The sequence below is a fragment of the Peromyscus maniculatus genome, chromosome 9 (genome assembly GCF_049852395.1).
Source record: "Peromyscus maniculatus bairdii isolate BWxNUB_F1_BW_parent chromosome 9, HU_Pman_BW_mat_3.1, whole genome shotgun sequence".
Lineage (NCBI taxonomy): Eukaryota > Metazoa > Chordata > Mammalia > Rodentia > Cricetidae > Peromyscus > Peromyscus maniculatus.
This window is the reverse complement of record NC_134860.1, coordinates 5,181,808-5,207,863: the sequence shown is the minus strand read 5'-3', so window position 1 is coordinate 5,207,863 and position 26,056 is coordinate 5,181,808. Positions and strand designations below refer to the sequence as shown.

The window sequence follows — 26,056 nt, the reverse complement described above, 5'->3', positions numbered from 1 at the left end:
CATTAGATCTGGTGAAAGCCAAGCATTCTCACCTCAGTATACCTTGTCCACAGCCCATCTACAACATTCCCCAGGCCTACCATCACAACCAATCATTTCTGGCCCAGGAATACATACTGCCTTGCTATCCACAGGCCTCTGGGCCAGAGTCTAGTCTCATCCCACCACAGCCCAGCCTCTAGACCTCAAGACAGCAAGCAGAGGATCATTTATTAGCACACTTTTATTCACTCACTTATCCAATATTTACAGAACTAACGGGGTAAGACTGCTGTACCCGTCTCCCCCACAGTTACTATGTACAGATTAAGGGCCTGCTTAGATCACCTAGATCTAGCAGAGGGCACAGGGCTGTTTGGGGCTGGAGCTTGAAGCAGCACTGTGCTTACTACTACCCCTTGTCACCAACCCCTCTGGAAACACAGGCGTTCGAACTCATCTTGACCCTGTCCCCTACCCTGAGTACCTTGCAAGAGGCCAAGGAAGCTGGTACAGTAGAAGAATTGAATGGTACCAGCTTCGTTCAAGCAGCCCTGTCTCTGATATCCCTAAAAGGAGGGAGACATGGTAATACTGAGGGGCTGGGTAGAGGCTCCTCTGAGCCCCAGAGACAGAGATTAGGAGCCCAAGGTAGGCCCATAGCCAGGGCCACAACACTGAAGGCAAAGAGCCCCAGAGCCTTGCTTTGACAGCATTAGCAAGTCTGGATGAAGTAGGAGTCTGCATGCCACTGGAACAATTCAACACTTCTCTCCACTATAGCTGTGGGACCCCGGTAGGCTGTGCATCCTACTAGGACACCCCATGCCCATTCCAGCTCAGCAGCCAGGTCCCTGAGTTTGGCGCTCTCCCAAGAGGAATAAAGAGTAGGCCAAGCTTCCTCACAAGGACAGGCTAGCTGGGGCCAGAGCACCAGGGCCAATGCCTTCTCAGTTTCCCAGCTGGAACCCTGGTGTCCTCCCCAGCAGGATGACAGCTGCTGGGAGAGAAAGCAGAGTCAGGAAGCTGGCCATGATAATACAGTGGCAAGAAGGGCAAGAGCCCAAAAAACAGACTTCTCCAATAGGTAAAATGTATATCCTGCTGCCCAGGCAACAAGGCCAGGTCCTGCTGCTCCATAGATGGCTGTGGAGGCCAGAGTACCCTCCATTTCCAACTGCTGCTTCCTGAGCATTATGGGGCTGACTTGCCCCTGCCAGGCCACAGAGTATAATGCAGGACATACAGCTTATGCCCACTCCCAGGGCCTGAGCTCTGGCTCAACTATTCAGTAATACTAGGAAAAGAAGAGTGGGACAGGGAGGGGCCCTGGTGAGGGCCTTGCGGCAAGAGAGGCTGCAGAATCAGGGCCAGAGGTCCTCACTGGCGTTTGGCCTTGTAGGGGCGAGAGCGTTTCCGCCGGTCAGGCTTCCGCTGCTTGTGGAGCCGACCAATGCTGACCCCTTGGCGGCGCCGCACCGAAATGTTCTGTTCCACTAGGTTGGCCAGCATACCTGTGTAAAGCAGAAACTCCTTAGTAGGTGGCTGGCTTCCAGGTTCCTTGTCTGACCAGCCTCAGAAGAATTCTTGGAGGGGTGTGCGTGAGGAGTTTGGGGGACATGACCCTCAGCAGGTAGGACAATGAAGACATTATAGGAACCCCCTCACCTTCCTGAGCCAGCATGGATATGAAGGTACAGATAAATTCATCATAGTTGTGGGTCCTTCGCTGGTCATCAATCTGTGGGAAAGAAGGCACATGAGGACACCAGAGCTCATCTTCTCAGAGAAACTGTCCTTGGGAGAGGGCAGAGGAACAGACAGTAGAGGGATCACCCACCTTGAACTTCTTCCTCTTCTCCACCTCCTCCTTGAGACAAGCCTCATAGTTTGCAATCTCCGCTTCCACACACTTTAGTAGTGCTAGCAGCTCCTGCCAGAACCCAACATTATATATCTTTGGGGTCTAACTAGCCCCAAAGCTCCATTACCAAAAAGCAGCTAGAAGCAAGGGTGAACAGCCACAGTCCATGGGGCTCCTGAGGCCAACCAACCCAGAAAGGCTATCAGGCACCTGGCTCTAGCCCCCAACCTTCACAAGAAAATTCCAATCAAGAACCACCCAATGCCAGCCAGGTGTGGTGGCTCACACCTTTAATCAGGCAACAGATCTCTATGAGTTCAAGGCCAGCCTGGTCTACAAATCAAGTTCCAGGACAGCAAGAGCTCCTACATAGAGAAATTCTGTCTCAAAAAAAGAACCCAATACCCAGGGAGTAAGGCCCTGGGTCTTTCCCTCTGCTAGGAAGAGAAAACTGAAAGAGAGACTCACCTTAGGTGAATACTTCTCTCCACTCAAGGGCTCACTGGACCTGCTCATCCCAGACTTGTCTCTGCTATCTGTGGCTTCCACAAGCTCCTTCTCCTCTAGGCTGCTGGACCCCTGGTTACCTTGGCTTGATCTGGTAGAAGGTGAAGAACCCTTTCCACCCTCTGGGAGAGGACATAAAAAGATGCATCAGAGTCCATGATACTTTGTCGTCACCTGGCCGCCTCCCTCCTTCTCCTCGGGTGCACCAAGTGGTCAGTGAGGCAGCCCAAGGCCCACCTGTGAGTGCCAGGGGACTCAGTACACCATCTTCAGCAAGGTGCAACAGGCCTGTGCTAATGATAGGACCCAGGTCACGGACAGCACGGTTGTAGCGCATGCAGTCAACACGCAGAATGCTGTCATCTTCTCCAAAAAGCACCTTGGAGATGTGAGAGGTGACAGGGCTGGAGGGCCGTGTTGGGTTGGCCGAGCGGATGGGCGAGCGCAAGGGTGAGTTGAAAGCACTGCCGATCTCAGAGGCTGTGTCTGTGCTCTCATTGCTAGGGGTGGGTGAAGGCTGCGAGTGTGTGGGCACGGCCACAGCTGGGCTCCCAGCCCCACTGCTCGTCTTGATGGACAGAGGAATGGACAGGTCTTTCTGGGACTCCTGGAGCTTCTCAGTTAAGACACTGATGGTGTTGGGCTGCAGCACTGACAGCTGCCCATCTGAAGAACTGCTCAGCGGTCCTGGCTTCCCTGTCCCCTTCCGCTTGTACCTGTGGGGTGCAATGAGAGGTAAAGAGGGAATGGCCAGGTGACCACACCCAGCATTATGGCTCAAATATATCCTCTTCTCCCCAAGCCAATCTGGAAGCTCCTTACACTTGGTCCAAGCAATGTGACAGGCGATGGCCCCTAAGTGCCACAGCGTAGACAGGTGGCCTCAGAGGACCCGCTCTATTCCAGCTACCTCACTTCTAATCTTCCCACGCTATCTATATCCTCCAACAAAACTGCCGTCCTATGCAATAAATCACCGCTCCAACCTCTTCTCCTACCTAATTCCTGGAGGTCCAGCTGAAACATCACCTAACAAGACACGTCTTCATTCACAGTAAGATGCTTAACCCCCCCTAAACCCACAAGTTCCTCAAGACTTGGGGTTAGCCCCTCAGGCCAGTCCCCTCCAAAGCCTTGCAGTCTCGAAGTGCCTCATGTTCTCTGTCTGTGGAAATGCCTTCTCAGATTCAGGGTGGAACACTCAGAACAGGACCTGGGGCTCCCAACGCTTTTCAGAGTTGAGACTGACCTGATGGCAGAGCTGGTGTTTTGCACATCCTCCTCCTCATCCTCATAGTCATCCTCATCATCAGAGTACTGTTGGGGTGGTCGGACCGGAACTCGGCTACGGCCCACACCTGCCGCCAGATCTTCTTCTTCCTAGGGAAGAAGACAAGAACAGTAATGAGGAGGCTGCAGAATGGCACTGCAGCAAGGGGGGAAGGAGACCTGGCTCGCAGCTGTGCAAAGTGCTTCTGAAAGAAACAGAATGCGCCGGGTGGTGGCGCACGCCTTTAATCCCAGCACTCGGGAGGCAGAGGCAGGCGGATCTCTGTGAGTTTGAGGCTAGCCTGGGCTACCAAGTGAGATCCAGGACAAGCTCCAAAGCTACACAGAGAAACCCTGTCTCGAAAAACTGGGAAAAAAAAAAACCTGAATGCCCTGCCACATGGTTTTGTGTTACCAGGAGAGACCATCCCATACAGAACCAAGGAGCTCCTTTAAAGCCAAAGGAGCTCTCTTGGCTACCTTAAGGGCATGCTATTGTGCTATGGTGGGGCCTATGGGTACTAGAGGAGACTAGTCATCAATGCCCAAGCAGAGTCAAAGGACCTGAGGACCCAACACTGTGGCCTCTGCCAAGGTGCTTCCATCTTACCTGCATAGGGGATTTGGCATAATTGTGATTGTCTAGAAAGGCTGGCAGCCGCTGGACGATAGGAGCAGGGTTTGGGGGAACCCCATTGAGGCTCCCTGGAGGTTTCACCACCAGCTTGGATTTGCTGGGAGGACTGTGGGTGGGAACTTGTGGGCATGAACCAGCCACCTCCTCTGCACCATCTGAGACAAGACAGGGTTTAGACAGGACACTCAGTTCGATCCTTAGGAAAAGCCTACAGTCTCCTCAGTCCAAGGTCATGGTAGTCCCTCACAGATGTCGTTTAAGAAAAGCTCTCTCTACTGTCCCTTGGTGTTTGGAGAGGAAAGCTTCAGGTTCTGGGATTTCAGACCTCCTGCTCAAGCCCCTACACCACTGCCCAAGTACCTTCTAGAAGTGCTTGGGCCTCCCATGTCATGCTATCCTAGATGGCTGAGGCCTCAAGTACCTGTGTGAGTGCACTCAGAGGCCGCTGGGGCCCTGCCTGCCTCCAGCCCGATGGGGGACTTGCTGCTTGCTGGCTTGGTCTCCTCAGGCAGTTGTGACTCTTGAGATTTGTGGGTCTGAATCAGCTCCGGCTGCGTTACTCTAATCAGCTTAAAACAGAACTCAGAGCTTAGAGGAGAAGGGGTAGAACCAGGTTTCCACGTTAGACAGCTAAGGGCCTTGACCCTACTAATTCATTTATTTACTGGAAAATAAAAAGGCCAAACCACAGCTTCTTTTTTGAAGCTTCCTACCCTAAGTTCTGCCACCCTTACAGAGGAAGCAAAGGAAAGAAATGGTCAGTTAAAACCTGGATCTGTAAGACAGTGATTGGGAATTAGAGAGACGGGGGTCGTTGGGTTGGCATGGCCAGGCAGGGGCCCACTTACCTGCTGCAGGGCCTCCAGGACTGTTTGCCTGTTCACCTTCAACACATGCAGCCTGGCCTCATACTTGATCCTACGGTCAGGCACCACAGCCATCAGGTTGAAGCGGATGTCATGGTATGGTTCCCTGCAGTCACAGTGACAGCCATCAGAGCAATGCCCACCCCAGCCCTCCTGTCAGACTGAGGCCTCACTCCAGCAGGCAGGCAGCAGCCAGCCACACACCCAGACATCTGAGCTGTGCCTCTCCATGAGCGAGGAGGGGCCTGTGCTACCCAGGCCTCCCGCTCCCCAAAGGCTTGTCCCTCCTTGAGCCCAGCCCAGAGCAGGCCACAGGCAACCCAGGCAGGAAGGCAAGCAGTTAGAAGCCCAAGACCCAAGCCTGATCTTACCAGACACACCATGTGGTCCTACAATTTACAGATCATCTGGCTTCTCTCTTTCCCGCCCAAAGGAGACATAGTTCCAGGAGGAAACGGCAAATTGAGGGTCCTTACCCTGCAGTGGCAAGGCCGATTCGTTCCATGATGACCCGTCGAGCTTTATCTGTCCACTCCTCATCCTCTCCCCAGGGCCCTAGGGGAGAACAAGATGAGGAATCAGCAGGTGGGAAACCCTGAGATGGGGTGACCAGGGAGAAGAAGGGAAACAGATTAGTGTGGCTGAGCCAGGTCCAAGCTGGTCACATAACTCGGTGCTACTGAGTCTCAAGAACCTAAGGGCCCTGAGACCCAGATAACTAGAAGGAAGCATGACAAATCCAGCAGGCCCCTTCCACAGGATGCCTACCATGATCAATAGGGTAGACTTTCAAGCCATCCAACTCAAAGAGCCGCCCTGTGATAGGCACATAGCTGACAAAGTGGAATGCCTCCATGGTCCGCACTGCACTGAGACCATTCTGCTTCTCAGGAAGGTGACGTGGTTCTGGCCTGGAAAAGGACAAAGTCAGAGACATCCTCTACCACCCTTCTCCCATATCAGCAACCATAGCTCTCACCTACCTGGCATGGCTATTATGTGCCTTGGCCAGCTCAGGAGCATTGCCAATTGCATATCCTTTGCTCTAAGAAGAAAATAAGACTATATAAGAACAAGTTCTTTTTTCTTTCTTTCTTTCTTTCTTTTTTTTTTTTTTTTTTTGGTTTTCTTTCTTTCTTTCTTTCTTTTTTTTTTTTTTTTTTTTTTTTATTTTTTTTTGGTTTTTCAAGACAGGGTTTCTCTGTGTAGCTTTGTGCCTTTCCTGGATCTCACTCTGTAGACCAGGCTGGCCTCGAACTTACAAAGATCTGCCTGCCTCTGCTCCCGAGTGCTGGGATTAAAGGCTTGTGCCACCACCGCTGGCAAGAACAGATTCTTAGGTGAGCCTCTGGGTAAGAGCAGAGTTCCAGAGAGCAGGCTTAGAGGCATTCCAGGAATCTCAAACTTCCCTACAGGGCTAGTGGTGGCAGATAAGAGCATAGGACCTCATGAAGGGATGGGCCATACTGGCTTTGCACAGTAATCAGTGGCTACTGGGGAGCAACACAGCCTGCTACAAAAAGTCAGGAGAGAAAAGGTTCGGACACAGGTGACTTAAGTCTCTTCCTTCTCTACTTCTATCATCTTTCTTAAAACAGCGAAGCCTCAATCAACCACCTTCCACATTCTTTATGAATCAAATAGATGTTAATTGCTATTTGAAAAAGAGAAGACCAAACAGTACCGAATATCATGTGGTAGCATTAACAATGGCTCTGAGGATCAGATGTGCCCAGCCAGCTTGAGCCGTGATTTAAGGCAATGCAGCATACCTCTGGACTGAAGCCTTTGGTGAAGTCCTTCATTCGACTCAGGGTGGGCCCCAGGTCCACACTGCTGCAATTCAGAAGCACGCTCAGCAAGGCATGAGTGGCACAAGAGTTGGGAATCAGCTGTCAATCAAAAACAGTCACTCATATACCCTTCACACACCTTTACCCCACGCTTCCCCAAGCCCACATTCCTTGAGAAGACAGAAAAAAAGGTCAACAGCCCTCATCAGCTTCCTTGGTCTTGCTCAGTCTTTACTCTTTTAACACAGATCAACTAAGTACCAAGAATCTAGGGACATGGAGACTATCCTGAGATACTACCCTACTCTAAAGGTATTCCCTTTCATGGAAGAGCTAGGTTCCGTCTGCCGTGGGTGCCTGCAACAAGCACTCTTGGTACCAGTCTAGCTCTTCTTTCTGCTTCCCCCAGTCACTTTCCAGGCAAAACCACTAACAACCAAAAACAAAACATAACATCCTGCCCTTCCAACAAGCTCAGAACTCAGCAGACCTGGTGGGCAAAGAACATGTTATTCACAATATCATCATCAATCACAGACGTATCATCCGCCAATGTAGAAACCTTTCGGCGGGACCTGCGTTCTTCGATCCATTTGAACAGGAAGATAAATCCATAAACAGGCCTAGAGAAAGAAGAGGCAGACGATAGTCAGCACCCCGTCTTTCTCCCACTAATCTTCTGCACTCAGTGCTATTGCTCTGAGCCCGTCACTCTTACCAATACTGTACCCGACATGTCTCTGAGACCTCACACCCAGAAGCCTATCACAGGCAATCAGGTGTGAGCTCGATACTCTGAAACCCCACTCAGCCTCATGAAGTCTAGGCAAGAGAAGGAGGAAATCTGGAACTGGTGGCCCAGGACGGAGCAAGGTGAAAACTCAACACAGGGCACAAAAGTTCTGATGAGGAGTAAGTATCAGTTCTCACTGTGGACCTCAGCCTCAAGCCCTAAAGCCTGGGGCACACCGGAACTCCTGAACCAGTCCCTTCACTTCCAGGAAAGGAAAGCAGACTTCTTGGATCATTACTGTTAGCAGGTTCCTCTATTTCACAGATCACCAAAACAAGAACCTGAGTTTAGGTACCTGAAAGGGGCCTTGTCACACCAACCAATCAAAACAGGACAACTCTTGTTTAGTTTTGTTGAGACACAGCCTCACTATTTGGCTCAGGCTGGCCTCAAACTCAGATATGCCTGCCTCTGTCTTCCAAGCCCTGGGATTAAAGGGACATACCACCCCTCCTGGTCAGGACACATTTTGTGTGGTGATGAAAGGCACAGCTCACGTGGTTATGTAATTAACGGATTGTACACTTACAAAAAAGGCACTGTGCAGCCAGAGGCTTCTCACCGCAGAACCAGAAAAGGCCGCTGAACTGTATGTACTCCAAGAGTGGCTAGGGTTAAAAGGTGGACTACTACTCCTAAGGGGAAGGGCCGCGGCGAAGACTGGGAATAAACAAATAACAGTTCAGCCGGGCAGTGGCGGCGCACGCCTTTAATCCCAGCACTCGGGAGGCAGAGCCAGGTGGATCTCTGTGAGTTCGAGGCCAGCCTGGGCTACAGAGCGAGACCCAGGACAGGCACCAAAACTACACAGAGAAACCCTGTCTCGGAAAACAAAAAAGTCCAAGGAGGACACCTACAAAGAGTGAAGCTTTCTTAGGTGACATTTTATACGACGTGGGTCTTCTAACACTGCCTCCCTTGAAGGGGTGCTATCCCCTGCCCCTCCCCAGCCCTCCGGAGGCGAGGGCCCGGCCACTCACCCCTGGCATTTACTCTGAAGATCGTAGATCTCCTCCACTTGCACCCCTTTGACACCTATGATCAGGAAAGAAGCGGTCGGCAGGGCGAGAACTCAGGGGGCACCCTTCACACTCACTCACACACACACACACACACACACACACTCACACACACACCCTTCACACTCACACACACACACACACACAGGCTCTGCAGCGAGAACTCAGGGGGCACCCTTCACACTCACACTCACACACACACTCACACACACACTCACACACCCAGGCTCTGCAGCGAGAACACACACCACACACACCACATACACAGGCTCTGCAGCGAGAACTCCGGGGGCACCCTTCTCTCACACACACACACACACACACACACACACCACACACACACACACACACACACACACACAGGCTCTGCAGCGAGAACTCAGGGGGCACCCTTCACACGCACACTCACACTCACACTCACACACACACACACACACACACACACACCACACACACACACACACACAGGCTCTGCAGCGAGAACTCAGGGGGCACCCTTCACACGCACACTCACACTCACACACACACACACACACACACACCAACAGCCGGGTCCCAATGGTCAGGGGCGGCTCTTACCGAAATCTTCCACCAGGAGGGTGAAGAGGCCTGGGTGGGACAAGAGGAGGAGGGATTGTCAGGCGGGCGCCTCCGGGACCCCTCCGGCCCCCCCAGCCCCCGGCCCGCCGGGGCCCCTCCGTACCCGGGTCACTCTCCAGCTCCAGCCAGCCCTTATTCATCTTCCCACGGGGCGGCCCCTCAGCGCCATGTCCAGGCCCTGCCAACCCCGCGCCGCTCCCCACGGGAGCGCCCACCGCCCTCGGGGCTCCTCAGCCCCACACAGACAACGGGCCGCGTCGCGTCACTAGCCCGCGCCGGGGGTGGGGGGGAGCGACGTCATCGTCCCGCGACGACTCCAGCCCGGGGCCTGACTTCCGCCCGCAGGACCGCGGGGGGGGGGGGCTCGTGCGCGGGGCGCGCTGAGGCGAGCGCGCGCGCGCGGGGAGGAGGCCGGGTCGGGCGCGCGCGGGGAGGGAGGCCGGGTCGGGCGCGCGCGGGGAGGGAGGCCGGGTCGGGCGCGCGCGGGGAGGGAGGCCGGGGTGGGCGCGCGCAGGGAGGGAGGCCGGGTCGGGCGCGCGGCCGTTAGCGGTCCCCGTTTTAACGACCGCCCGGCAACGCTGAGGTCTCCGGGGCCCGAGGAGTCCGCATGACCCAGCCCCCGTTAGCGCGCTCGCCCCCTTCGACGGCGCAGTCACCGCGCGGGGCGGCCGTCCGTGAAGTAGCTACCACGGCTGGGGTCAACGACTAAAGCTCCCCGGACAGCGGCGCCCTCGGCCACAGCTGGGTGGGCAGCCCGGGCTGGGAGCGGTGACTTCCGTGAGCAGCGAGAGGTGGACGCCACCTCCAGCCTGGCCCCGCACCAGCTGCCCGGCGGGCATGACCCGAGCCTGGTCTGGCATGCGCGGAATGCTGCTTGAGCCCCTCTTCTGGCTGTTACCTTCGGGGGACGCTTGTGGCCACACCGACACGTATTTTCCAAATAAATCGTTTATTCTGGCAGCGGCGGAGCCGAACACGTCACTATATTTTTAATTTTCTCAGCAAGCATTTACTCAACACTTTTATACAGTGAAACAACTTGTAAACGTTTTGAGCAAGCATCCGCCTAGTTAGGAAGTCAAGGACTGAGCAACTTGCTTTTGCCACGCCCGTCCTCGACTGTTTTGAAGACTGTCCCATCTTGTAACTACCAGTGTGCACAGACTCCTATTCAAGTAACGTCGTGGTCCAGCGATGCAAAGGACTGAAGTCTCAAGGTTTATCTCTGTTCTAACACGGTTGGGTTTAGCGCCAACAGCTAGGAAGTGGTTAAAGTAGATCCCATAGGGAAATAGCGAGGTTAGAGCCACAACATCTCCCGTCTATCCACGTTTGTTTAGTAAGAAAACAGATGTCACCTCTGTTAACTGCATCTCCTGTTTTGGGGAAACGTAGCCTGAAGTTGCCATGGCTTGTAGCAGCTAGTATTTATGTAGAATAGTTAGACGTTGGTGAAGATATTCATAATCCCCAGCCTTGATCTGAGGCTCTGGGTACTGAAGTGCATGTCGCTGGAGTGACCTCAGTATGTCACTGGACTTTCTTTAAGAAATGTTGCCCTTCCTCCCCTTACTAGACATAGCCCTTTGTAGGGTGACTCGCCCACTTCCCTCATCCCAGTTCACTTCTGGAGACTTTGTAATCTGCTTACATTGGTAACATCTAGACGAGGACGGGACAGGCCAAGCCTCAATGGCCATCTGAGGCCACTAGGAAAGAGCTACCTTATCTAACTGGATAAAAAGGCACCCACACTTGGATACAGAAGGTCCATTTTTTCTTGAGTGTTGTCCCATGCACTTAGCAAAGAACCGTTTAACTAGGCCAGTCAATGGTTCCGACATCTTACACTGCTGGGTGATGACATTCTAGCATGAGAGTTGATGTTAGCCTCTGGGGCTTCAGGTCTCACCTTGGATCACTGGTTCTGACCTGTGCCTCAGTCTCCTCAACTTGAAAATAAGGGTGATAATTGTGTCTCAGTGTGTGGTAAGTGCCTAGAACAGTTCTTGGCACAGTTTGGTTATATTGGCCAGTACTGGCATGACCACTAGATATACCCCTTTTAGCGAATGAGTTGAAAAGTGCACTGCTGCTTTGATCGTGTAGAACTTGATAACCAAATGTAAAATTAATTGCTAATCTACCTTGTTTATATTTATAGCTGGAAAAGCCTGTGCTGTCTTCATAATAGTGCGAAAGAATTCTAGATAGGAAGGAAAGAAGGAAGCAAATGAAGAGAATAAGAGAAAAGAAGGAACGTCCAAGATTGAGGTAGAGTAGGTGACCTGAAAGAGTTGGGGAAGATACAGTGGCCACTGACACATGTTGCATTTTCTGCTCCCTTTGGCTAGGGCTAGACAGTATGGAAGCCAACACCTGTGCGACATGTCCCCAGTGGCACAGTGACAAGTGTGGGACTTGATTAGATAAATCTCTATCACACCTGTACTGCTTGATGACTGCAAGGCCAGAGACAAATCATTTATGCCTCAATTTACTCAAAAATATGCATTATTATAGTATTGCCTTTGTAGAATGTTCTGCAGAGTTTTGACCTGATTCATGATAAAGGAGCAAGTGTAGTGCCTAGCGCTGGGAACCAGTCAACGTCAGTGTCATTTCAGTGGACTCTGGGTAATTGGCAGAAGAAAATAAAAGAAGGGTTACTCTTGAATTCCTTCAGCACAGGCAGCACAGGCACTGAGATGGTACTCTCCTCAATAATTTAGTATATTTTATACTTCAAAAATGAAATAAGAAAAGCCTTTAGAGAATTTGGTCTTTAATCAGATTATTGGTGGCATTTTAAGGGAAATTCAGAAGGCTTGTCAGTGGTGTCCTTACATTTTTTTCTCTTATATAGAAAAACTGCCAGGACTAAGAAGGTAACCCAGAGGAAGCTATCTTCAGGTCCTGGTAAGAGAGATGAGGTGGTATTGAGTTGCTCCTTCCAGCCGTTAGTGGAGAAGGCCACGCCAGTGGGCAGCCAACTTGCTGCTTTCACTGCCAACCCCACTTCTTTCCCAATTCTCTTAGGTTAAGATCCTAAAGACTTCAGTGTCTGTAGTTTTAAAGTTTCATAGCTGATGTTCAAGAAGGAATTTCATTAAAGCCAGATGAGAACAAAACAGTAAAAAAATGTTAGTCGCAGCCTACTCTGTCAATGTGACCAAAATTATATCAAGGCCTGATACCCAACAAGAGTTCACTTTTAGTCTTGCCAGAATTACCCTGTTCCTGATAGATGCTTCCTGACTACAATGTTTTAACTTGTTTCGTTTTTACATTAAGGTGATGCAAAAGTGCCGTGCATCAATAGAAACCCCACTTCATATTTAGGGCTTCGATCTTTTCCCAAGCTAATGATAGCTAGTACCATATGCTCTTGCAGTTCTGGGCATTGGCAGCAAGGCACAGCTCCCAGTAAGTCACACAAGCATAATAGGAAACAGCCAGCTATTTGCGGTATACTGTGCTGCTAAGCTATGGTGTTCCCTAGGCTACGTGTAGGAAATGCACTTCCAACTTAGGAAGTCTCATGTGTGGAGAGTTTATCTCGCTAAAAGACCTTTGTAAGTAAAGGAGCCTCGACTCTTTGCTGTTCTTAGATGCTTAGCTCCACTTTTCTATTCTTAGTGATCACCTTGAGCCAAGCCTTGATTCTTAATGTTCACTCTTCCAGTTTGCCTGCTGTGCCTTCAAGAACCTGGTGATCCTGAAAAACTAGGAGACTTTCTTCAGAAAAACAGTCTTTGTGTGCACTATTTCTGTCTTGTGAGTATAAGGCCCTCGCTGCCCTACGTGTCTTACAGCTTTTGCTAAACAGGCACTTCTGCATCTAGCCTCAAATTTACAGCTGTTTGTTTTTCCTTACAGTTTTTAATCTTCTAAAATCTATATTTTAAATAACAAATGACATAATCCTGACAGTATAAAAGCCTCTTCCTTAAATCATATTCCTTCTTCCTCCCTGCCTCCGAGAAACAAATGTTCATTTAGATTGTCTTCCAGTTAATTTTCCCCAGTATACTTTTTTAATGAATATAACCAGAATACTATAAAATGAACCAATCTTAAGTGTACAGTTGGATGAATTTTTTAAAGATTTATTTATTTATTATGTATTTTACCTGTATATGTGTCTGTGCATCATGTATGTGCAGTGCCTTCAGAGGCCAGAAGAGAGCGTTAGACCCCCTAGGAGTGGAGTTACAGGCAGCTGTGAGCTACATGTGGATAACTAGGACCCAAACCCTGGTCCTGCCCAAGAGCATCCTGTGCTCTCATCTGCTGAGCCATATCTCCAGCCCTTCACTTTTGATAAATTGTATATCCCCATGTAATCACCATCCACATCAAAATAACTTTTTAGTCGCCTCAGAAAATTCACCTCATGCCCTCTTCTAGTCAGTACCACCAGAGTTAGTCACTAGAAGGATTATTTTTGCCTATTATTTTACTTGATATAAATTAAACTGTACAGTTTATATTCTTTCTGTTAGGTCCCAACCCCAAAAGTGACAGTCTGGGCCCAGTTCAGGCTGGACTGTGACCAGGTAAACAGAAGGATTGTTACTTAAAATCAGCATTCCTCAGAAACCTTGTAAAGTGGGTTTCTGTTTGTCAAGAAGCCATTTCTTCCCTTATCTGCTCACCCCCACAACCACCTACCAGCGGAAAGGGCATCTAGTTCCCTATAACCTGGAGCAAGCCTCCAGCAGATCAAAGCCCCATGCTAGTTCACAGGCTCTTCAACTAACTCACCTTCTTCTCTCCAAAACACAACTCCTGTTACTGACTAGTCTCCGTCTATCACACAAGAGATGGCCATGCGGCAGGTTCATGTTTCCAATAAACATTCCTTTGCACCCATCAAGTGGTCTTCCTCGGTCGTTTCACTGCACCCTTCCTTACATCTAGTGCAGACACAAGGGAAGAGATATCGGGCCCCATCCTAAAGGGGCTCTGCCTCTTGTAACCAAACTGTTGATTTGGCCCTCCCGGGTGCAAACCATTTGCTTCTTCTGACTCCTGCCACCTACAAAATTTGACTACAGACCTCTCCAGCATTTTTCTCTCCTCCACCTACTTTATTCACTTATCTTTCAGGTAAGTGTCCTCTCCAAGCTGCCTGCTCTGTCTCTGGCTCACTGGAGCTCAATACAAAAGTCAGGCAAGCCTCCCTACACCCTCCAGTGCTCCCCATCAATGTGGACAAGGAGCGCCTGTCCACTGATGCTGGGCATCTCTCTGACAAGTCTCGATCCCTGAGTGCCTTCGGTCTGAGACTCTGTGGTCCTGTGGCACTGACCCCTCCCTCCCTCTGTCTCCATCCCATGCTATTGGAATCCTCGCTCTGGCGAGATTGCTAAGTCTTAGGTCTTTTTCTCCTGAGTCCCTCCCCTCTCCTCCTCTATTGCCCCTATAAATTCTTTATGCCACGCCTCTAAGGATGTCTCCCTTTCTGCTTGGTTGGTCTCTCCCTGTCTTTAGTTTGCCTGCCAGATCCTGAACTAACCATGGAGGGAGTCTTACTAGATTTATCAGCTCCTCTCTCCTGATTCCTCTAAGCTTTTCCCTCCTCAGACTCAGAGGTTTCATTAAGCCTGGCTTATATCTGGTGCTGAAATGATTGTTTCCCCAACAATGCTTGAACATGTTAAAGTTATCTTTTCAACAGTTGGTGGAAATTTGATTTGTTTTGGTTTTGGTGGACTTTTGTGAATAAAGCTGCTAAGAACATTCATGTGCAAGTTTTTTGTGACATGTGTTCTTTCTCTTGGGTAGATGCCTAGTAGTAGGATTACTGATTACATGTAAGTATGCATGTGTGAAGTTGCCAAGTCATCTTTCCAAAGTTGTTATACCATTTTACTCACCCATTGGCAGCTTAGGAGAGTTGCAGCCGACAGTTTTGTTACCAGAACTTGTTATTGTCAGTCTTTTTCATCTCAGCCTTCCTACTGGATGCTACTGGCATTTTACTGTGCTCTCAATTTGTGCTTCTTTGAGGAATAAAGATGTTGAGCTTTTCATGTGCTTATTCACATATTTTCTTTTGAATCTGTTTGAATATTTTTGTCCAATTAAAAGAAACTGGATTATAAGCCAGGCGTGGTGGTGGCACACACATTTAATCCCAGCACTTGGGTGGCAGAGGCAGATGGATCTCTGTGAGTCTGAGGGCAACCTGGTCTACAGAGTGAGTTCCAAGACAGCCAAATCTACACAGAAAAACCCTATCTCAAAAGAAGAAAGGGGCTGAAGAGATGGCTCAGTGGTTAAGAACACTGGCTGCTATCCCAGAGGACCCAGGTTCAATTCCCAGTGCCCATATGGCTGCTCACAACTGTCTGTAACTCCAGCTCCAGGAGACCTGACACCTTCAAACCAATGCACATAAAATAAAATTAAATAAATTATTTAAAAAAAATAAGGAAGTGGAAGAAGAAAAGAAACTGGATTCTATTGTCTGGATTGTAAGAATTATTTATATGTTCTGGATACAAATTTTCATATATGTATAATTTCTAATAATACCTTTTGAAATTTTTTAAAATTTTGATGTATCAGTTTTTCTTTTATGGCTAGCACTTTTTGTATGTCCTAAGTGGTACTTAAATAACATGCCTTTATCAAAATCAATCGGCCATATATGTATTTGTGGGTCTGGATAATCTATTTATACCATTAGTCTCTATGTGTCTATTCATATACTAGCACTCCACTGTCTTAACTCTTGTGGTTTTATAGTGTCTTAAAACTAAATATGGCCAATTAAACAGTCTTTTGGGTATCAATTCCTTTCTCTTTTGTTGTTTTTGTTTTTGTTTTTTCAAGACAGTGTTTCTCTGTGTAACCCTGACTATTCTGGAACTCTCTATAGACCAGGCTAGTCTCAAACTCAGAGATCCCCCTGCCTCTGTCTCCTGTGTACTGTAATTAAAGGCATGCCTCACCACCAGAGGCTCAATTCCTTTCTGTAGTTTGGGTTTGGTTTTTTCTTTTTCTTTTTCTTTTTTCTTTTTTCTCTTTTTACTCTTTGGGGGCCCACCACCCAGCTCCCAAATTAAATGCACAGAGACTTATTCTTACTTATGAATGCCTGGCCTTAACTTGGCTTGTTTCTAGCCAGCTTTTATAACTTAAATTATCCAGTTTCTCTTTACCTGCATTTTGCCTCTGGGCTTTTTATAAAAACCTGTCTTATTCCATATATCTTTCTTTACTCTTGCTCCATGGGTGGCTGTCTAGCTGGGTGGCTGGCCCCTAGCATCCTCTCCTTTTCTTGATTCTTGCTCTTCGCTCCTGAGCCTAGATTTCTCCTCCTGTCTATTCTCTGCCTGGCAGCCCCACCTGTCCTTTCTCCTGCCTTGCTATTGGCCATTCAGCTTTTTATTAGATCAATCAGGTGTCTTAGACAGGCAAAGTAACACAGCTTTGCAGAGTTAAACAAATACAACCTAAAAGAGTGCAGCACATCTTTGCATCATTAAACAAATGTTCCACAGCATAAATGAATGTAACACATCTTAATCTAATTTCCACAACACCTTTCTTTTCATTTTTTTCCATAGTGTTCTGCAGTCCTAGTGAAAGGTGGTATTGTGAATCTTTTGTTAAATGTTTTTCTAAATATTTTGTTGCTGAATTACAGAAATGCAATTATTTTGTATATGGATTTTGTATTTTATAATTTTGTTAAATTCACATACCAACTCAACAAAATTTATTTGTTTGGGATTCTCTAGTTGTGTATATAGTCAGTATCGTGTGTAACTGAAGACAGTTCTGCTTCTTTTCCAAATGTCCTTTAAAGATAGGGTCTAATGTAGCCCAGGCTGGCCTTAAACTCATCCTGTAGCTTGAGTATGACCTTGAACTTCCTTTCTTCGTGTGTGTATTGGGGGAGGGAGTGTGCGTATGTACAGATTCATGTATGCGTGCTTGTGTGTTCAGTTGTGTGCATACATGTGTGCATGTGGAGATGAGGTTGACATCAGCTGTCCTCTATTTCCATCTTTGCTCAGACAGGATCCTGGAGCTCACCAATCTGGCAAGGATACCTGACCACCCAGCTCCAGGGACCCTCCTGTCTCTGCCTCCTCAGTGCTAGCGGTACAAGCACACATCACCATCCCCAGCATCAGGTCCCCGTGCTGGTGCAGCACGGCTCTGCTGGCGAGGCCATCTCTCCAGGCCTGACGTTGAACTCCTCCCAAGTGTTGAGATTACAGGCATCTGCCACAAGCCCAGTTCGTTTGTTTGAAAAATCACTTTATATGTGTGAGTGTTGTGCCTACATGAGCATGCCTGGTGCCTGAGGAAGTCAGAAGAGTGGGTTGGAGCCCCTAGAACTGGAGTTATAAAAGGTTGTGAGCCGCCGGGAGGTGGTGGCACACACCTTTAATCTCAGCACTCGGGAGGGAGAGGCAGGCGGATCTCTGTGAGTTCGAGGCCAGCCTGGGCTACAGAGTGAGTTCCATGAAAGGCGCAAAGCTACACAGAGAAACCCTGTCTCAAAAAACAACAAAACAAAACAAAAAAAAAAAAAGGGGTGGGGGGCTGTGAGCCATGTGGATTCTTGGGACTGCTCCTTTGGCTTCTGCAAGAGCAGCACGTGTTTTTAACTGCTGAACCATCTCCAGCTCCCCTGCCCAGTATTTTTGTTTTTTTTATTTTTTGAGACAGTGTTTCTCTGTGTAGCTTTGGAACCTGTCCTGGAACTCGAACTCAGAGATCCGCCTGCCTCTGCCTCCCGAGTGCTGGAATTAAAGGCACGTGCCACCATTGCCCAGCCCCCTGCACAGTTTCTAATCTTGTGCCAAAGATTGAACCCAGGACCCCATACCTGCTAGGCAAGTACTCTACCAGCTGAGCTGCATCTCCAGCCCCCAGTTTTTGCCTTTTATTTCTTCTTGCCTTGTTAACTGGCTAGGGCCTTCAACCTAATGTTCTATAGAAGTAGTGTAAATAATCATCAATGCCTTTCTCTTTCTCACAGCATTAGGGGACAGCATCTAGCTTTTCTTCATTATAAATACATTAGCTTTAAACTTTCACAAATAATGTTTTGTCAGATTGAAATTCTCTTATTCCTAGTTTGCTGAGAGTATCACAAATGTGTATTGAGTTTTGGAAATGTTTTTGGCATCTACTGATGTGATCTTGATTTTTCTCTTTTTATGGTTTGTTATACCAACTGGATTATCTAACGTCAAACTAATCTTGCATTCTTGGTACAGGCCCTTCTTGGTCATGCTATATTATTCATTGAATATGGGGCTGGGCTCAACTTACTAATCTTTTCCCTTTTTCATATCTATCATGAGAAAAATTAATTTGTGATTTTTCTTGCTTGTAAGTCCTGCTAGGTATTAGGGCTTGGTTAATTCTGGTGCATTAAGAAGCATATACATTTTAACATAAAATTAAACATATACACTGTTTTGTAGGGTTTTCTTTCTATCTCATGTATTTTGGAGAACTCTTCATATACAACATATAAGCCTAGTTTTTAAGTAGCTGACTGGTGTCTGTCTCATAGTATGGATGTTCCCAAAATATTAAACTCCTGTTAAAGAGTATTTAGAACTGGGCATGACGGTGCACACTTATAATCTCAGCACTTGGGAGGCGGAGGCAGATGATTTTGAGTTCAGAGTCAGCCTGGGTTATATAAGACTGTCTCAAAAAATAAGTAGATATCAAAAAATTGAAAAGGATGAGCTAGAGAGATGGCTCAGCATTTAGGAGCACTAACTGCTCTTCCAGAGGACCTGGATTTGATTCCCAACACCCACGTGGCAGCTCATAACTCCAGTTCCAGAGGACCTGACAGACACATGCAGGCAAAACACCAATGCACATGAAATAAAAAATAAATCATTTTTAAAAAAAGTTGGCGTGGTGGCACATATCTTTAGTCCCAGCACTTGGGAGGCAGAGGCAGGTGGATCTTCATGAGTTTGAGACCAGCCTGGTCTACAAAGCAAATTCCAGGACAGTCAGAGCTACACAGAGAAACCTTGTCTCAAAGAAATTTTAATAACATTTGAATTGTTTCTGTTCTATATTGATTTTTTGTTGTTGTTTGTAGAAATAACACATGCTTGGTGGGGTGGTGGTGGTGCACACCTTTAATCCCAGCACTTAGGAGGCAGAGGCAGGTGGATCTAAGTGAGTTCAAGGCCAGCCTGGTCTACAAAGCGAGTTCCAGGTCAGCCAGGGCTATTACACAGAGAAACCTTGTCTTGAAAAAGAAAGAAAGAAAGAAAGAAAGAAAGAAAGAAAGAAAGAAAGAAAGAAAGAAAGAAAGAAAGAAAGAAAGAAAGAAAGAAAGAAAGAGAAAAGAAGAAAGAAAAAGAAAGAAATAGCACATGCTCATTGTGAAAAACATGACTAATATTTTGAAATATAACTAAAACAAAAATCACTCATGATAAAGCCTTGAGATAGCGATAATGTATGAAATGTTTTAAGCATCATTAGGAACCTATAGCTATAATCCAAGTAAGTCATCTAACATAGGATCATCTCTCTATAATGTTAAAGTAGGATTAAATGATAGACTTGGAAGACTGAGGCAGGAGTATCACAAGTTCAAGACCAGACTGGACTACACAGACTGTCTCAGAAATAAATACTGGGGCTAGAGAAATGGCTGGGGGTAAGAGTATTCACTGCTCTTCCAAAGGGCCAGGGTTTGCTTCCTAGAATCCTCAAGGCATTTCACAAACATCCGGACCTCCAGTTCTAGTGACTCTGACCTCCCCTTCCAATCTCCTTATGGACTGCACACACACATACATAAAGACAAACACTCATACACATTAAAAAATCTTTTAAAAAATAAGTTAAATATATAACCTAAGCTTCCATTACACATTTTATAACCATTGCAAGAAGCCCAATATCCTAATACTTTTGAAATAGTCTTAAGATGAGCAGCATGTCCCAATGAATTTAATAGAACCATATAGCTTTTTTTCTTAATTACCCATAGAATCATCTTTGAACACTTTTAAAGAAACATCTCTTTAAAGTATGTTTTTAAAAGTGCAACTAAGCCAGGCAGTGGTGGTGTATGCCTTTTAATCCCAGCACTTGGGAGGCAGAGCCAGGTGGATCTCCGTGAGTTCAAGGCCAGCCTGGTCTACAGAGTGAGTTCCAGGAAAGGTGCCAAAGCTACACAGAAAAACCCTGTCTCAAAAAAAAAAAAAAAAAAAAAAAAAAAAAAGAGTAAAAGTGCAACTCCTAACCTTTTCTTATTAATGCAGAATGAATGGCATTAAAGGAGACTTTTAAATCCCATTTACCTCCCTATAATACTCTGAGAACTATTCTAAAAAATCCTGTACTAAAGGGAAATACAGCAAAAGGGGTAAGAGCTCGGGTTCCGTAGGCCCAAGTGTGAACGCCAGCTTGGTAGTTCCTTGCCATGTGGTTCCAGTCATGTCACTTGCCACATTTATACTTCAGTGGCCTCTGTGAAACAAAAGCCGCAATAGCTTCTGTTTTTATAAGCATGGAGTGAATCCATCTAGAGAACATGTCCCCAGTGCTCACATAATGCAGGAGCAAATGAGGAGCAGACTAGCACTGCATAAAGGTGCTGGTTCTGCAGCTCAGTGGCCTCTAACAAGTTATGTTTCTCCTTCTTGGGTTGTCCAAAGAGTTAATAGTTAGAAAGTGCTGGAGTGGCCAATACACGCCGTTATGTCAGACTTCATTAACTAGATTGTCCTATGTATATACAGATGTGTCCCACCAAGCTCCATTGCTTAGGCATCGTCACCCCACTGTACTCTTTCACTGACAAACTTCTATTGACAGCCTGGTTCTGCTGCTCCCCTAGATCCTATCTAGCAAGTTGCCTCAGAAGGGCCAACCCAAGAAAGGTCTCCATGGATTTATGCCTGAAGACATCAAAAAGGAGGCAGCCCGGGCTTCTAAGAAGGTTAGAATTTCCTGAAAGGGGGACCTTGGGGTAGGCCTCTGTCATACATGTCTCAGAATTCGTCTGTCTCAGGGAGGCAAACCCAGGGCCGGGGTATGGTAAGCAAGCACTGTACCACTGGGCCACACCCCTGGCCAAGTCCTTATCTTTGGTCCCATTTCTTCTGGAATGTTTCCTCAGCAAAGAGAGGATGCAGCACCCTGAGAAAATAAGAAAATGCAGCACTTCTTGAAGTTCAATTCTAGGGTGCCCTGGATCACTGAGGGAAAGGGAATAGCTGTTGTTTCCCAGAATTTCCAGTCATAGAAAGAAGAACCACAACCTCTGTTTGTCTTTCTCGGGTCACAAAACATTGTCTGGAATCTATCTCATTTGCAGATCTGCTTTGTGTGCAAGCAAAAGGGAGCTGCTATCAAATGCCAGAACGAGCAGTGTGTCAAAAACTTCCATCTTCCCTGTGGCCAGGAAAGGGGTTGCCTTTCACAGTTTTTTGGAGAGTACAAGTGAGTGTGGAAGGAAAGAGCTGGGTTGCCCTTCTGTAACCTACTGTTTAGACACCCCTGAAATCAGGACCCAGTTCTCACGAGACCGTGTGCATTCTCCAACAAATCTGTCCCTCCACTTAATGATGGGAAACAGTGTCTTGACTTGGAAGTTTCACAGGAGTTTCTTCTTGCTTCCTGTCCCCTCCTTAAATTACAAACAGCTGGGGTTCTTAGACAGCTGTTCATAACTAAATAGGGCTTTCAATAATGGAAAGCTGTGGAGACAGTCCTCGAGCTTTGCTTAGTGTGTAAGCAGCCATGAGAAGTCATGTGACAGTTCTTCACCTGCCTTTCTGAGGGGAGAGCTATTCACTGGGCACCAAGCAAATAGCTGATTGCCCTTGCTAGGTCAGGCAGCTGGGAATCTGCATAGTGACAAGCCAGAAACCCAGTCTGTTTACCCACCACAGATCATTTTGTGGAAAACATCGCCCAACACAGGACATCCAGCAGGAAGGTCTCGAGGAGGAAAGCTGCGTCTTGTGTTGCGAAGACTTATCCAGAATAAGTGTTGAGAATATCCAGAGCCCATGTTGTAATCAAGCTATCTACCACAGAAGGTGTATCCAGGTGGGCTTTCTCTGCTCTGGGGAGGGAGCGGGGAGCCTTCCATGATTGCTCTGGCTCTGTGCTTGGAACCAAGGCAACCTGAGAATGCTCAGGCATGTCTAAGCTTCAGAACTGCACACTGCAGGCCTGTAAACAGGAACTGCTTCCAGGTCAGTGAGGGAATAGTCAACCCAGTCTCGGGTTATCCTTGGCCTAGAGCCTCATTCATAGTAAGATTTAGAGTAGGCAAAATCATCAGGATTGCCAAAAACAAATGGGTATTTCCCAGAATGAGTCAGAGCTCAAAATCAGCCTCACTACCAGGATGAAAGAAAAGGGACTGTATCCCGAGTACCTGACCCCTGTTGAGTCAGCACTGCCAAGCCCCACAGCCAGAGATGACAACTGAGGCACTCCTGGGAGCTCTTCAAAAGCATTCTGGGCACAGGCCTGACACCTGGTGGCAGCCCTCATCTGAGTAGGCCCAAACTGCCTTTCCTGAACTCCCCTGCGGGTGGCCTGAGCATTTTCACAAATGCCTTCCTCTCTTACAGAAATATGCCCACACGTCAGCCAAGCACTTCTTCAAGTGCCCCCACTGTAACAACCGAGAAGAGTTTCCCCAGGAGATGCTGAGAATGGGGATTCACATTCCGGACAGGTAGTGCCAAGTCTGCGAGGCAGGAGCTGAGCCAGGGAGTGGGTCGTTTGGATTTCTAGACAGGAGGTGAATGTGAGGATAGTTCAGAGACTGGCAGCAACTGAGGCGCTGATGTACCATGAAGTGAGAAGAGTGCTTTTCAATCATCCAAGAAAAGGGAGGGGGAAGTGGGCAGAAGGCCTTTTCCTGAAAAGGTGCTTTAACACCTAACAGATGTCTGGGGATGGGGAGTTTGTACCCCAGGGTGGAACTAAGGAACCCCCATGTTCCACCCCAGTGCATTGGTCCTCTTCTCGCAGCCAGACTGCTTGCCCAGTCTCGTTGGCAATGCTCAGGCAGCCTTTGAACTCCTGCTGTGTGTGGCTTGGATTCTTCCTCGTAAACAGAAGTTCACCAGCAGATTGGGTATCCCCTAACAACCAGCTTCTTTTCCCCCTGCAGAGATGCTGCCTGGGAACTGGAGCCAGGGGCTTTCTCTGAGCTGTACCAGCGCTATCAACACTGTGATGCCCCCATCTGTCTGTACGAACAAGGCAGGGACAGCTTCGAGGATGAAGGGTAGGAAGAAGCTCCTGGGCAGCGCCATCTTAGAAAGCAGGAAGTCTGCTCCTGTCTACAACCCTCTGGATGAACCCAGTTGCCAAGTCCCACTTTTGACCAGCCCCTGACTTATTCATGCACGAATGGGCAGGTCTCCTCTGCAGGGCCTGCTGTTTGTACCCACTGAAGAGACATTCAGGGTCAGTTCCTTTCCAGATTCATCCTGCTGGGCGATGTGCCTACCTGTCGCCTCTTAGAATCAACTCAGCACCCCAGAGCCACAGGGTGTAGTAAGTGTGTATAGTAAAATTAAATTAAAATGCCCTTGCAGTTGGAGAGATAGCTTAGTGGTTAAGAGCACCAACTGCCCTTCCAAAAGACCCATGCCCTATTCTTAACATCCACATAGCAGCTCCCAACTGTCTACAGCTCCAGTCCCAGGGAATCTGACACCTTCTTTGGCCTCCATAGATATTGTATGCACATGGTACATATACATGCATGCAGGCAAAACACCAATACACGGGGCTGGAGAGATGGCTCAGAGGTTAAGAGCACTGGCTGCTCTTCCAAAGGTCCTGAGTTCAATTCCCAGCAACCATGGATGGTTGTGGCTCACAACCATCTGCAATAATATCTGGTGCCCTCTTCTGGGCTGCAGGGATGCGTGCAGGCAGAACACTGTATACATAATAAATAAATAAATCTTTAAAAAACAAAACAAAACACCAGTACACATAAAAAAAATTCCCAGGAAGTTCTGGATGGTAGGTACCATTCAAAAGTGACAGTTGGTGTCCTGATTGGCCCTACATCTCTCCATGGCTCTTCCATAGGCGGTGGCGCCTCATTCTGTGTGCTACATGTGGATCCCATGGAACCCACCGAGACTGCTCCTCTCTTAGACCTAACAGCAAGAAATGGGAGTGCAATGAGTGTTCACTTGCTTCAACCATGGGTAAGGCTTGAAGAATGGTCTGGTATAAGAAGTGAGATGGGAGCCGGGTGGTAGTGGCAGTGCAGGCCTTTAATCCCAGCACTTGGGAGGCAAAGCGGCCTAGGTAGATCTCTGAGTTCAAGGCCAGCCTGGTCTACAGAGTGAGTTCCAGGACAGCCAGAGCTACACAGAGAAACCCTGTCTCGAGAAACCAAAGAACTGGGATGGGGATGGGGACTTTTCATGCCTGAGAATGGGGAAAGCATGTCACAGAAGGGAGCTTTGACCGGGCACTATAGCTTTGAAAGCTGCTGCTGAGGGTTTAAAGACCTGTCCACGGGAGAAACTGAGGGCTGAGTTTACCTTCCCTTCTCTACCTTTCTTTCACCACAGATTACATATCTGAAGACTTGGGTGACATCCCCTGATGTAGCAGTGCCTTCCATTCCCAGGAGCATCACTGCAGGGCCATCAACCTGGAAGAGAATCCAGACTCTTCCTGGACTGAGTGGCTGCACCCTTCCCTATTAGAAAAGCCTGAGTCCTCTGGCGGCAGGAGAAGGTGCTCCTGGAGATCCAAAGGCGTCAGAATCTCTAAGGGCTGCCAAAAGCCCACGTAACAGCTTCAGAAGAGCTGCTGCTGCTGCCGGGACAGTGTCTGGAGAGGTAGCATTTGGAAAGCGTGAGACAAAAGGGGCCAGCAGTGAGGTTAGCAGCCAAGTGAAGAGGTCGGGGGAGGCCGAGAGGAGACCTGAGTCTACATGCCGACAGCTGAGTGTAGGGACTCCTCTGCTCTTTCTCCTCACCTCTTTTCCTCTCTCACCAAGATTCTTCCCCTCTACATGGTTCTCATGTGCCTCTTCCTGCTTCAGCCATTTGTTATCCACAAATAAAGTTGTCTCTCCAGTGGTGGCTCCTTAGGACTTTTCTCTGGAATCTATCTAGTACACTAAGGAATCTGGAGGGTAGAGTGAAGGTATAAGAGAACTCAGCCTTCTGATCCCCGAAACGAGTCACTAAACTATTGAACATAGAGCATAGATGTGTTCTTTGGGAAGGAATCAGCTTGCAGGGTCACTGGGATTCCAGGGGCATAGAGTGTCACCCTTATGCAAATAAGTGCCTAAGTTCTGGGCAGTGAGCCAGCTTAGCAGTCCACTTTGGTCTGACATCAGGGCCCTGTAGCGAGGCCGAGGGCCCTGGACTCAACCTCATAGGATTGCCATACTTATGTGGGGCAGGCTTCCTCTCTAGCCAGTGTGGTCTTAGCTCTCTAGCTAGAGTGAGCACCGAAAGCCCCAGCGCCTGGTGGCTGGAGCATTTCTGAGTCGTGTAACTTGAACTTGAAGAGCACAACATCCACATTAGGCAAGGCAGCTAGGATGGGAATCTGGCAGAGGGCCTGGGGAGAAACTGAACAGCGCCTATCTTACATTTATATGTTTTTAATGATTTCATGGGGCTTGGGTTAGTGGGGGAAACACGGAGCATTGCCACATACTGAATTCCCTAGGTTTCAGTGAGTCATTGTCACT

The 26,056-nt window shown here is 48.1% G+C and overlaps 2 protein-coding genes across 4 annotated transcripts; one reads left to right on the top strand and one right to left on the bottom strand.

The window, feature by feature from the left end:
• Positions 1 to 205: 205 nt before the first annotated feature.
• Bap1 (BRCA1 associated deubiquitinase 1) lies at positions 206 to 9,645 on the bottom strand. 2 transcript variants are annotated; one of them, XM_006981525.4, is made up of 17 exons: positions 9,431 to 9,645; positions 9,307 to 9,336; positions 8,689 to 8,743; positions 7,406 to 7,538; positions 6,895 to 7,014; positions 6,106 to 6,167; positions 5,891 to 6,033; positions 5,599 to 5,677; positions 5,105 to 5,228; positions 4,678 to 4,825; positions 4,230 to 4,411; positions 3,600 to 3,730; positions 2,588 to 3,066; positions 2,312 to 2,472; positions 1,820 to 1,912; positions 1,648 to 1,720; positions 206 to 1,493 (listed from the first exon to the last, which is right to left on the bottom strand). In XM_006981525.4, exons 1-17 carry the CDS (start codon positions 9,465 to 9,467, stop codon positions 1,360 to 1,362), a joined length of 2,184 nt encoding a protein of 727 aa, XP_006981587.1. In that variant the 5' UTR covers positions 9,468 to 9,645; the 3' UTR covers positions 206 to 1,359. The 2 variants fall into 2 exon arrangements, with proteins under 2 accessions (XP_006981587.1, XP_076400334.1); XM_076544219.1 differs by lacking the exons at positions 8,689 to 8,743; positions 9,307 to 9,336; positions 9,431 to 9,645 and adding an exon at positions 8,238 to 8,256.
• A 145-nt stretch (positions 9,646 to 9,790) lies between these two features.
• Positions 9,791 to 25,427, top strand: Phf7 (PHD finger protein 7). Of its 2 annotated transcripts, XM_006981524.4 has the most exons (11): positions 9,791 to 10,544; positions 11,492 to 11,601; positions 12,194 to 12,246; positions 13,013 to 13,104; positions 21,188 to 21,289; positions 21,668 to 21,792; positions 22,245 to 22,404; positions 22,938 to 23,044; positions 23,486 to 23,602; positions 24,421 to 24,542; positions 24,915 to 25,427. In XM_006981524.4, exons 2-11 carry the CDS (start codon positions 11,561 to 11,563, stop codon positions 24,947 to 24,949), a joined length of 954 nt encoding a protein of 317 aa, XP_006981586.2. In that variant the 5' UTR covers positions 9,791 to 10,544; positions 11,492 to 11,560; the 3' UTR covers positions 24,950 to 25,427. The 2 variants fall into 2 exon arrangements, with proteins under 2 accessions (XP_006981586.2, XP_076400333.1); XM_076544218.1 differs by lacking the exon at positions 11,492 to 11,601 and having other exon boundaries at positions 9,801 to 10,544.
• Positions 25,428 to 26,056: the final 629 nt, after the last annotated feature.